The following is a 12080-nucleotide window of genomic DNA, read 5'->3' as shown; positions in this document are numbered from 1 at the left end:
GGAAGAAGGAAGGAAAAAAAAGAAAAGAAAAAATGTAGAAAGAGAAAAAGAAAAGAAAAAGAAGGAAGAAAAGAAAAAATAATTTCTATCCATACCTCTTATCATGTACAAAAATTAATCAGAATGGATTACAGTTTAACAAGGGTTCCGAGGCAATCCAATAGGGAAAGAAGGCTTGAACAAACGGTGCTGAGACTACTGTGTATCCACATGCAAAAGAATGAAGTGGGTCCCCTTCCTCACACCATACACAAAAGTTAACTCAAAAAGGGATGATAGAACTAAACGTAAGAGTTAAAACTATAAAACTCTTAGGAGATAACAAAGGAGTAAATCTTCGCGATCTTAGGTTAGACAATGGTTTCTTAGGCAATAGATACTACAAAAAAAAAGCACAAGTGACCCGCTCCCCAAAAGGATAAACTGAACTTGATCAAAATTAAAACTTCTCCCTGCAAATTATACCATCAAGAAAATGAAAAGACAACCCGCATGATGGGAGAAAATATGTGCAAATCATGTCTGATAAGGGACTTCTATCCAAAATATGTGAAGAACTCTTACAACTCAATAATAATAAGATAACAAACCAATTGAAAATAGGCAAAGGATTTGACTAGGCATTTCTCCAAAGAAGATAAACAAATGGCCAATAAACACACGAAAAGATGTTCAACGTTATTAGTCATTAGGAAAATGCAAATCAAAACCATAATGAGATACCACTTCACAAAAAAAGAAAATTTATAACTGGTGTTAATGATGATACAAAGAAATTGGATGCTTCTACATTGCTGGTCAGAATACAAAATGGAGCAGCCACTTGGAAAACAATTGGCAGTCCCTCACAATGTTAAACATGGAGTTACCTTATGACCCAGTAATTCTACCCCTAGTATATACCCAAGAGAAATAAAAACAGGCATCCACACCCAAAAAAATCTGCACACAGATGTTTACAACAGCATTATTTATAATAACCAAAAAAAGTCCATCTGTTGATGAATAGGTACATAAAATGACGGTATATCTAAACAATGAAATATTATTCAACAACTAAAAGGAATAAAATGTTGTTACATGCTATAACGTGGATGAACCTTGACAACATCACGTTAAATAAAAGAAGCCAATCATGGAAGGCCATATATTATATGATTTTGTTTCTATGAAATATGTATAAATGATTTTATTTATATGAAAAAGCTACATACTAAATGATTTCCACTTATATGAAATAATAGGCAAATCTGTAGAGACAGAAAGGAGATTAGTTGTTGTCCAGGATTGATGAGAGGGAGTATGTGGTACAGGGGGCTATGGAATGATTGCTAATGGGTAGGACTTTTTGGGAAAATGTTGAAAATATTCTAAGATTAGATTGTGGTGATGATTGCCTAACTGAATAAAAAAAAACCAAAACATTGAATTATACACTTGAAATGATGGTATGGTATGCAGAGAAAGAGAACAGCAGTAGCACCCCTGAAACCTTCTTAGTAACCCCATCTAGTCACTACCCCCCTCAATGGGGAACCTCTGTCCTGACTTATAAAAGCACAGATTAGTTTGACTATGGTGGAAGGTCATACAAACGGAGTCTCTCTCACAGTTTTTTCACTCACAATTTTTAAATGGGCACAGCAATATCTTCTTCATTTTGTACAGCGTTTTTCATTCAACATTATGTTTTTGAGCTTTTTCCATGTTATTGTGTGTAGTTGTGTTATCACAGAGTGGCTCTACCACCACGTATCCATTCTGCGGGAGACAGACATCCAGTTGTTTAAGCCACTTGCTTTGGTTCTGCCTTGGTGCAGCTGGAGAAAAGTGAGTTACTCTCCCACAGAGGAATCTCAGGTCTCTCCCTCCCTCCTCTTCCCCTGCCAGGGCCTAACAGAGATAAAGCTAGAAGCCCCTGGGGACGCCCAGCTACCGTCACTTTCCTCTTATCCTGCAAACCCTCAGTAATTCTGAGCTTTGTCTCCAACACCCTCTGGCAGTTTCATCATGGATGGAATCCAGGCAGGAGGACCATCCTGGTAAACAGAGCTTGGCAGGGAGGAATGGATGGAGGGGAGGACTCTGGCCACTGGCTGAGGGGACATGCTCTCAGTCATGGTGTGTCTCTTAGAAGATGGAGGTCTTCTTTCCTCTCTTCTGCAGTGAGGTTGGGGACAGTAGGCTTCTGGGCTTTGCCAGCTCTTCTCATTTCCACCTCCATCTATACTGGAAGGGCAAGAGAGTATGGCAGAGCCCCTGAGTACAATGACTTGTCTGTAAAACAGAGATTAGGGCAGTACCCACTTACATTTACTATGTGGGACCACTTAGAACGGTGCCCAGCACATGGTAAGGGTGGCTCTGGCAGGCCTGTGTTCTAACCCAAAGTCTGCCGTGTGCCTGCTGTGTGATCCTGGGCAAGTTTCTGATCTCTCTAAGCTCCAGTTTCCTCACTTGTAAAATGGATATAGCAGTATCTCCTTCACAGTGTGGTCGTGAAAATTAAATGAGATAACAGCCCAGTGCCTGGCCCATGGTAGAGGCTCAGCGGATGCTAACTCTTCTCAACTGAATATGCACTCCAGCATCTAGGCCCTCTCCTGCTCTTTTCTATCCATAGCCCGGAGATTTCGATGTACTGTGGCCTGGCATTATCATCAGGCCTGTCTCCTATTGTTTCCGGGAGAGTAAAAACCCGCAGACTTGCTGACAAGTCTCAAGAAACCCCCACACCCAGTGAGTACTCACTCATATGCTGCTGATGGAGGCTGGGGGTTTCTAGATTCCTACAGTCTTCAGAAAAAGGAAGAAGCTTAAATACTGTTCTCGTCTTCTGACCCAGCAATTTCACTTCCGGAAATCTACTCTAAAAAAAGCACCCTTTTAAAAGTAGATAAAGCTTTATCATCATAGGTACTATCATAGGTACATGAAATAGGTACTATCATCGCCCCTGTTATACGCATGAGAAAACAGAAGACACATTGCTAAGCCCCTTGCTCCAGGTGAAGCAGCTAGAACATTGGGGATGCCAGCCAAAATCCAAGCAGGCTGGGTTTGACTTCCCTGCCGCATCCTCTTCACCTCCACGTGATGCTATGTAACCCGCGTTGTGGTTGCCGTAATGGCATTCTCTGCGCGAGTGAGGCTTCGTGCAGTGTGCTGTACGCATGGGATCTCTAAACCTCACAGCGATCAGAGGAGAGAGGGGCTATGGCCCCTATCTTGTCCCTATTCTGCACATACAGAAACCGAGGCTCATGGAGGTGAAGCGATTTGCCCAGGGTCCCACAGCTGGTAAGAGAAGGAGCCAGAGTTTGAACCAGGTCCCTCTGATCCCAAGCCCAGGCCTCCAGAGGTGCTCTGGGGCCTCTGGAGGAACCTAGGACAACTGTTTTTGAGTCTCCCTTACAGCATCAATATCACGTCTTCTCCACCACTAGGGAAAAGTCTTCTGGAATCAACAAAAGGCTTACGGTCCTGGCTGCTTTGGCTTCTGCCTAAAAGATACCAGATCGAGGGGAGCTGGGACTCTGGCAAATAGAACCACAGGCCCCATCAAGAGCCCAGATCTAGAAGACTGTTTGGAGGGTAAGGCCCTACCTTGGTGAGAGTATAAGAGGGTAACTATTGAGCACACTCGGGGGAGGCATGTCACAGAACATGCTGGAAGCATTTACTTTGCTTTCTGCTTAGTTATTTTGTGTACAGATTGTTTTCTGACATATGAGGTGATCAGTTGGTGATGGAGTCTAGAAACAAAGGGAAAAATAGATTTCGGAGAGAGAAGGATGAGAGTTGAGAGAGACAGACAGACAGACAGACAGAGAACAATTTCCAGCAGTGACGCTTGCTGGCATACTTTTTTGGGTGAACTGATTATTTGGCAGCAAAGAGATCAGCCTGGACACTATGTCCTTAAACAGCTGTCTAAGGGGCATCAAAGAAAACCAGTTTCTGCCATCTGTGGACACTCCATTAAACCTTGAAAGACTACTGATGGTGGCTTTGTGGCAGACTATCTCTTTGTGGTGCCTTCGAGGGTCCTGCCGTGAGCACCCCAGCCCTAGTAGCCTGGGTCCACACCATTTGCCTCATCAGGATTCTCATATGTGACCTGGGGCCGACCTTCTGCAGAGTCAGTTGTCAACACATGTCAATTGCCTTCAAATCATGTGCTTTGACTCAGCAAGTCTACTTTAGAACTAGATTCTATAGCAACGATTCTGAACATGAACTGAGACTTAGCCTTCAGGGATTTTTCACTGTACCACTGTATGGTCTAGACTAGTAAAAAATTGGAAATAACCCATATGTCCACCAATAAAGGATTTGTTAAATGAATGGCTTAGCCATATGAGGAATACAAGGCTACCTTTCAAAATGTTACTGCAGAAAAATATTTAATGACACAGAAATACGTTCAAGTTATATTGCTAAGTGAAAAGACAGGCTTCAGAGCACTGCAAAGGACCATCAATAATGTGTCCCTAATTTGCATAGGAAAAAGCATGAAGATATATATGGCAATGGAACCAGAAACACGTACACCAAACATTTAACGGTGCTTAATACATTCAACAGGTGATTTTCAATTTCTTCTTATCGCTTATATTTTCCAAATTTTCTGCACTGAAAGTTTCTTTTGCATTCAAAAAGTTTTTAGAAAGATATGAAAAATAAAATAAAATTCCCTCATGTTAGAAAAGAGGAAACAGAAGTAGTACGGGTGATCTGGAGCTGAGGGGGCGTGGGCAGGGGCAGGCTCGGCCGGGTCAGGTACATCTTATATGAGGGGTTGCCTGTGTGAAGGGGACTTCTGGCAGCTGCTTCCACTGCTCTGGGCTGGGATCATGGAGCTTCTCCAGTTGTGCATGCTGGTGGTGTTTGCTGGTGAGTGCGGACAGGACCCACGGCTGGGAAGGGGAGGAGGGATGTGCATAGGCCCTATATTTCTTTCTTAGACGGAGCTGCTGCTCTGATCCCCACTGCCCTGGCCCCTCAGGCCCCCTCAACCCTTCTGCCTCTGGCGAGGAACCATCAGTGGCTTCCAGTCCCCTCGAACAGTGGCTCTGGTCAGAAAGCTCTGGGCGGCCAAGCTGTGTGGCATGTTTCTGGACTGCTGTGAAGGTCAGAAACTATAGGTTCAGAACCCAGGGAACTGCTAAGTTGATACCTATGGTACTTTGAACAGAAATTACAAAAAGGGACCTCCCCACCTCACCCTGCTCCCACCTGTCCCTTTGACCGAATAATAACAATCATTCACATAGAGACAGTACTCTATTTTTAGAACCCATTCATGCTCATCATCTGTGCTGAACCTGGGAAGAGGGTTCTGTGGACCATCGGGAGATGGGCAATTTCTCTTTGATTTTAGTAAGTCAATTATAAAAATGTAGTTGCTTGTAAACTGGTATTTTTGTTTCTTGACCGTCTCAAAATATGTGATCTTAGAAAGGATACATTTTTAGATGGGGTCATATGTTACCTTGGGACTCCCAAGTTCTTGAGAGGAACATATTTCCAGGGTTACAGTGAAAATCATTAGGAAAATTGCAATCGAGCTACAGAAATTCATCTCTTAGATGTGAAGAGGCAATACAATGTAGAGAGAAAATACATAGATGAACTTGATTCAGACTCTGGCCCCGCCATCTCCTGGCAGTACGATCTCGGCCAAGCCACCCTCTCTCTCTATCCTCATCTGTAAAGTGGGTACAATAGCACCCTCTTCATAGGGTTTTTAGAAGGACTCTAATGACAAAACATATACAATGTTTAGCAAGTGTAAGTCACAGTAAGAAGCAATAGCTTAACACACAACATGCGCCCCAGGTGGTAGCAGCGTTGCCTCCCACCACTGTGGGGAACCCTTGGAAGGAGGGGCTCCGCCCCCCTCAGTAGCAGATGAGGATGGAGAAAGCTTCCAAGATGAGAATTGCTGACAAGCTAAGCCCAGTTCACCGAAGCCCTCGTAGCCACCGATTGAACTCCTCAATTTCTCAGGGCTGGGTTCACCTCTCTATAAAACTGTAATAAATAAGACCACCCAAAGGCATCCTGAATCAAAGCTGTTTCTATGACTTGCCTGGCAAGGGAGAGCTGCATCGTTCAGGCATGAGTTGGTTTGTGTGTGTATTTCCAAGCTGAAATTGGAAGGGGTAGATTTAGGGCAGAATGAGGGATGGAAGTACGCCAAAAAAGGCAAGATTCTGAATTCAGATCCCTGCTTGGCCCAAGAGGTGGATGTCACTCTCCCTGCAGAGGGTTGCCTTCAGGGTCCTTATCCCCGAATCCGGGATTCCAGAGGACCTGGGATCATTCATCAGCCCAGTCCAAGCTTACAAATTTTCTCTTTAACATCAGTATAGCTAGAGCCACCATGTCATACAGAAGTGGCTACGTGGATCCTCACACATTGAGGGGACACAGTGGGGACACAACAGGTTTTCAAGTAATGAACACCACCTGTCACTTTCAGCTGCAGCCCAAGGCCACCAAGGGTGATCTCACCCTTGGTCCGCTGCACGAGTCCCTCACAGTCCCGCTGTTCCCACCCCAACCCCTTCTAGTTCACTATTTAATTCATTTGCACGAGGAGCTTTCATTATAACGTCATTTGCGTGGGGGTTAGGGAGCTCTATAGCTCGGATCGCCAAAGGCACCTACCCAGCCCCGTCTCCCTGAGATTATGAGCCCCATCTGTGCCCTTGAACCATCTGCAGAGGTTGCACACAGCTACATTTCAGTCCCCTTCTTATTTTGTCTGCTCCTCCCAAACTCTCCTGAATTCACTGACTTAATATAATTTCATTTCTCCTAACTCATCAGAACGCATTCCTCTCTCCCAATAAAACAAATTCCCCTTATCAATTCTAACCAGAAGCTTTTATGACTGAAATGAAAAATATCCATGAAAATTGTTGATTTCTAAATCACACTGCTTCCCAGAAGAATCAGGTGCGCTCTTGAATGCATGGATTTCTCCACCACATGTGGTGTCGGGCTGGGAGGGTATAAGACACAGGGTGCCTCTTTCTCTTATCAAATGGGACCTCGATGCCCGGGGACCGAGAATAGAACCAAACCGCCTTGGGTTTTGACCTTGGCTCCTCCATTTACCAGCCACTATGACCTGGAGCAAGTTACTGGAGCCTCAGTCTGCTCATCCCTGAAACGGGGGGTAAAAATAATATTTATTATACTAATGTCGAGTCTACGGCCGTGCCATCCTGAACAAGCCCTTTTCCTTCTGATCTCGGAAGCTAAGCAGGGTTGGGCCTCGTTCGTACTTGAATGGGAGACCATCTAGGAAGACCAGGTGCTGGAGGCATAAAAAATAAGGGGTTGTAAGCTGACAAGGTCCTTGCAATCTGTGAGGTCAACCAAAGGTTGCATCACCTAAAAAATATATATATACTAATGTTGGTTTCTTCGTTTTCATAAATATACTGGAATTATACAAGATGGTTTTGACACTAAAGGAAAGTTCTATGAGAACTGTTTGTATGACCTCTGCAGCTTTTCTGGACATCTGGGAGATACAAAATAAGAGTTTATTTATCAAAAAAAAAAAAATAGTACTTATCTCATGGGATGGATGGAGTCAATAAATAACTACATGAAAAGACCCCATAGTAAGCTCTCATTCACTATCAGTATATTTTTATATTTTTGTAGTTGTTGTTTTCATTTTATTATCCAAGGTCATTGATTTGGTCCAGGTAGAGCAGAGGTACCAGTCTTGGGGTCCACTGACTTCCCCTGAGACTCATGTCCTCTCCTTGTTGCTGGGCATCTTGGCAGGTGCGTGTCCAACCCAAGGCGGGATTCTGAACCTGAACAACATGGTCAGACAAATGACTGAGAAGACGCCCATCATCTCCTATTGGTTCTACGGCTGTCACTGTGGCCTCGGTGGCAAAGGCCCACCCCTAGATGCCACAGACCGGTAACCCCTCCCAGGCAGCCCCATGAGTGCCATCCTGGTCCTCCCTTCACTCCAGAACTCTTCCCTTTCCTCTCTATCCATTTATTAATTTTGTGAATTTGTTTTGTATTGTGTGCTAGGAACTCTGCTGAGCTCTGATACAGCCCCGGCCTTCCTGCAGCTTCCCTTCTAGAGGGTTCCCTAAAGTCTCAAGATCCCCCTTCCACTCCCAACCCCTAATCTAGTTAGAATACCCACACACACTCTCTGCTGCCAATGCACAGTGTTTTTAAAAAGTCCCACTTTTTTTGTCATTATCTCATCTGATCTTCACCTGAGAATCGGCCAGAGGAGAGATGAGAGCCAGCCAGGTCCCTTTCCTAATCCACCACTTTGGGAAAGTGGCTTGACCTCCCTGAGTCTCAATTTCTTCATCTGCAATATGGGGGATAATATTAGTACCTTTGTCATAGGGTGGTAGTGACTATTAAGAGAAAATTCATTTTAAAAAGCTGGTGCCTGGTACCTAGGAAGCACTCAATACGTGTTAGCGAGCGAGGCTGTCAAGAAGGCTAGACCCCTGCAGGCCTCGACTCTTCCAAGGTGGGCTCTCAGCTTCTCCCCTAGGGCCGGGGGCTGCCAAAGAGCCGAGTCAGCTAAGGACCCGGGCACTCTGCTGCCTGCCCCACCTCCTGTCCTCTCCCTCTCCCACCAGGTGCTGCCATGCCCACGACTGCTGCTATGCTCACCTGAGGTACCATCGTTGCCGTTTCCACACGGACCATTACAACTACACCTTTTCCCATGGGGACATCCAGTGCTGTGAGTGCCTGGGCCTCAGGATTGGAGTGAGAGAGTGGGGAGGGGAGCTCTGGTGCTCACCGCCTTCATATGTGTGAGATGATGCACGAGCTACTCAACCTCTGTTTTTCTCATACGTCCAGTGGCAACAGCTGGGCTCTGGAGAAAGGGCAGGAATGGGGGTGGAAGTATGGAGAGGTTCAGTGGGGGCTTTGGCCCCTGTAGGATCTGCAAGCCTGGTGGACCTCAGCTTAGATCCCAGACCCACCGCTGCCCAGCTGTGTAACCTTGAACACGTTTGCTCAATCTCTCTGAACCTCAGTATCCTCGTCTGTAAACTGAGGATGCCAACAGTATCCTACCTGCTAAAGTTAATTCAAGAATTAAAATGAGAACAGATAGAAAGAGCCTCACAGATGCCTGTCACAGAGTGCATGTTTGATAGATGACGTGGGCTACCGATATTATTGTTGCTACCTTCATCATTTTTAATTCTCATAGTAGCTCAGCCAGGAGGCAGCCCCACCCCAATAACCTCCATTTTATGGACAGGAAACTGAGAGTAGAGTGAAGAAGTTTCAGCTGAAAATGACAGAGCCTGGGTCGGATCCCAGGTCACCTGGCCCCTGGGTCCATGCACGAAGGAAGGTGGCAGGTACAAGGGCTGGGAATTAGATGCTCACATCACAGCAGTCCCTTTTAATTTAGAATTTAATAATGATAATAACAACAACAATAGCCAAAATTTATTGAGCACTTACTATGTGCTGAGTGCTTTGCCTTCTTATTTTAAGTCCCATGACAGCCCCCTGAGGCAGCACTTTATAATCATTCCCTTTTTATTACAGATAATGCAACTTTAGCACTGTGGTCCCTCCTGCCTGAGTCTTTGCAAATGCTATTCCATCTGCCTAGAATACCCCCCCTCCTCCACCCTGGCTTTCCACAGGGAGAGCAGACGCTTCCGGTCTCAGCTCCAATGGCTCTTGTCTCACTGTTTTATCATCTCGTAGCCCTGGCATCGTTCCTTGCTTCCATGTAGCACAGTTTGTAATATATTCATTTCTGTGCTTCTCATCTGTGCCACCCCCATGGAGTGTGAACTTCACAGGTCCACTGTGTTCAGTCCTATACCCCCCGGGCCTGCCACTAGATAGGGCTCAACTGTTCATTGAATGGATGAGTAAATAAATAAAGGTGCAATGCCACGTGGGGAGGTCATGGTACGTGCCCAAGGTCACACAGCTAGAATCGAAGCAGCTGGGAAGGGTACTCTAAAGCTGGGCAAGAATGGCACTGCTTTCAGAAGCTCCCTCTGGGGACCGCAGGCCCACCCTTGGCTCTGTATCAGGAAAAGAAAGACACTGAGCTCCCCACTCTTCCATCCCACAGCTGACAAGGGAAGCTGGTGTGAGCAGGAGCTGTGCGCCTGTGACAAGGAGGTGGCCTTCTGCTTGCAGCGTCACCTGGGCAGTTACAAGAAGAAGCTGCGTTTCACCCGTCAATTCCGGCCATCTCGCTGCAAGGGCAAGACCCCTATGTGCTAGGAGAAGCCTGACCTGGCTGTCCCACACCCCCTATCCTGGCCATTGGAAGTCCCGCAGGATTGCTGACATGCCTGCCCCAGTAGTAGCTAACCCCCGAACCAGCCTGGCTCCTCGAACACACTCCCAGGAAGAGAGAGAGTCTCAGCCTCTCCCCAACCACCTACCTGGCCTCTTGGGCCTTCTAAATCTTCCCGAGGCAGCGGCTATCTCCTCTGTGAGTGGGTTGAGATTTTAGGAAAAGCCAAGGAGAAGGAGCCCCTGAGATGGTGCTTGAGCCAAAACAGCAGGTGTGGCAGGTTCTCCCCGCCACTGCCATTCACTCAGCAGGCCTCCCCGGCCCAGCGTCATCTCTCCAATACACTGACCAAGCCGCAGCCGGAGCAGCCTCCCTACGGGGCAGTACTGATCTTTCTGTCCCTATGACTCTTCTTCTTCAAACCCCGTGGCCCTCTACCACCCTAGGTGAGGGCCTCTCACAGGAGTTAGGGACCTGCGCTGTCTGGTGATATACCCCTCTCTCCACTAGGCTTGGAGGTCCTGGCAGGCAGGACCCATGCCTGACTTAGACTCATTTGCATCCCCAGTGCCCAAAACAGTGCCAAGAAGGGTCTCAGTACTTACTTCTCAAGGAAAGGGCTGGAGGAAGGCCCTGCTTCTCTTGCTCCGGCCCCACAAGCCCATGCCGCGTGTCTTCCAGGCACCCCTATTTTTCTGCTTCCAGGCATTTGCTCAGTGTTTCACTTGCCCAATCCAGGTGGCTAAGCCCTCCCAGGGCTCTTCAGGGTCCAAGGGCTACTTCTTACAGAAGTCTCCCTCAGCTGATTCCTCCCCAGCTCTGAGGCCTCACTCCCTCCTCTGAGCTCCAAATCCTTCATAACACTTTATGGGGCTATAATTTACCAAGCTTTATCTTGAGTAGTATATCATTGCCTGGACTTCTCCGATCTCCAACTAGACTGGAGCCCCCGGAGGATGGGAGCCATGTCTGTCTCATGTTCCTTTCCTCTGCTCCCCCACATAGTAGGTACTCAACTATGCTTATGAATCAAATGAGCCCATAATGGATAGATGGAAGTTGTGGCAGATGTTGTTGGTGACCCACCCAGATCCCCTAACTGCCAACTAAGCCATGTATTGACTGCCAAGTGCTCACATCTGTCTCATTCTCTGCCCTTATCTGCTGGGAGCCATATTGCCTATCCTCCCAGCCCCCACTGTACCCACCTCTAACTAATGGCTAGGAAGTATGACACCACAAAGGGTACAATTGCCAACCCTCTGCCTCTATGCAGGACCATCCTGGTGGTACATTGCATGCCCCAGAGCTCCTCCTGGGATCAGGCTGAGGGTAACATCTGGAACCACCCTTCTGCTTGCTTTGTCCCCTGGCCCATCCTGTTTTCCTTGTTCCCTTACAGGTTTCTCCTGAGAACACTCCCTCAATAAACCCTTCACTTGCACAAGAATCCTCGTCTCAGGCTTGGCTTCTAGAGAAAAGGATGGATGGATGGATGATGGATGATGATTTGATGGATGGATGGATGGGTGGTGGGTGGGGTGGGTGGGTGATGGATGGATGGCGGGTGGGGCGGGTGGGGTATGTGGGTGGGGCGGATGACGGGTGGGTGGGGGTGGGTGGGTGGGGTGGGTGGGTGGGGTGGGTGGATGGATGGATGACGATGGGGTGGTGGGTGGGTGGGTAAGGTGGGTGGATGGATGGATTTGGATGGATGGATGGATGGGTGATGGACGATGATGATGGATGGGTGATGGATGGATGGAGACGGATGGGTGGC

The 12080-nt window shown here is 47.0% G+C and overlaps 1 protein-coding gene across 1 annotated transcript; it reads left to right on the top strand.

The window, feature by feature from the left end:
- Positions 1 to 4785: 4785 nt before the first annotated feature.
- PLA2G2D (phospholipase A2 group IID) lies at positions 4786 to 11742 on the top strand. The gene is made up of 4 exons (XM_039854143.1): positions 4786 to 4896; positions 7813 to 7957; positions 8652 to 8758; positions 10130 to 11742. Exons 1-4 carry the CDS (start codon positions 4794 to 4796, stop codon positions 10282 to 10284), a joined length of 510 nt encoding a protein of 169 aa, XP_039710077.1. The 5' UTR covers positions 4786 to 4793; the 3' UTR covers positions 10285 to 11742.
- The last annotated feature ends 338 nt before the right edge of the window (positions 11743 to 12080 follow it).

The sequence above is a fragment of the Pteropus medius genome, unplaced genomic scaffold (assembly GCF_902729225.1).
Source record: "Pteropus medius unplaced genomic scaffold, Ma_sr-lr_union100, whole genome shotgun sequence".
Classification (NCBI taxonomy): domain Eukaryota; kingdom Metazoa; phylum Chordata; class Mammalia; order Chiroptera; family Pteropodidae; genus Pteropus; species Pteropus medius.
Note: the sequence above shows the minus strand (reverse complement) of the source record. Positions and strands in the feature narration are given on the sequence as shown.

Coding starts and splice junctions, on each gene's coding strand:
- PLA2G2D (XM_039854143.1), top strand. CDS start 4,794: ATGAGGGGTTGCCTGTGTGAAGGGGACTTCTGGCAGCTGCTTCCACTG. Junction 4,897..7,812: donor CATGCTGGTGGTGTTTGCTG/GTGAGTGCGGAC, acceptor GCATCTTGGCAG/GTGCGTGTCCAACCCAAGGC. Junction 8,759..10,129: donor CCATGGGGACATCCAGTGCT/GTGAGTGCCTGG, acceptor TCCATCCCACAG/CTGACAAGGGAAGCTGGTGT.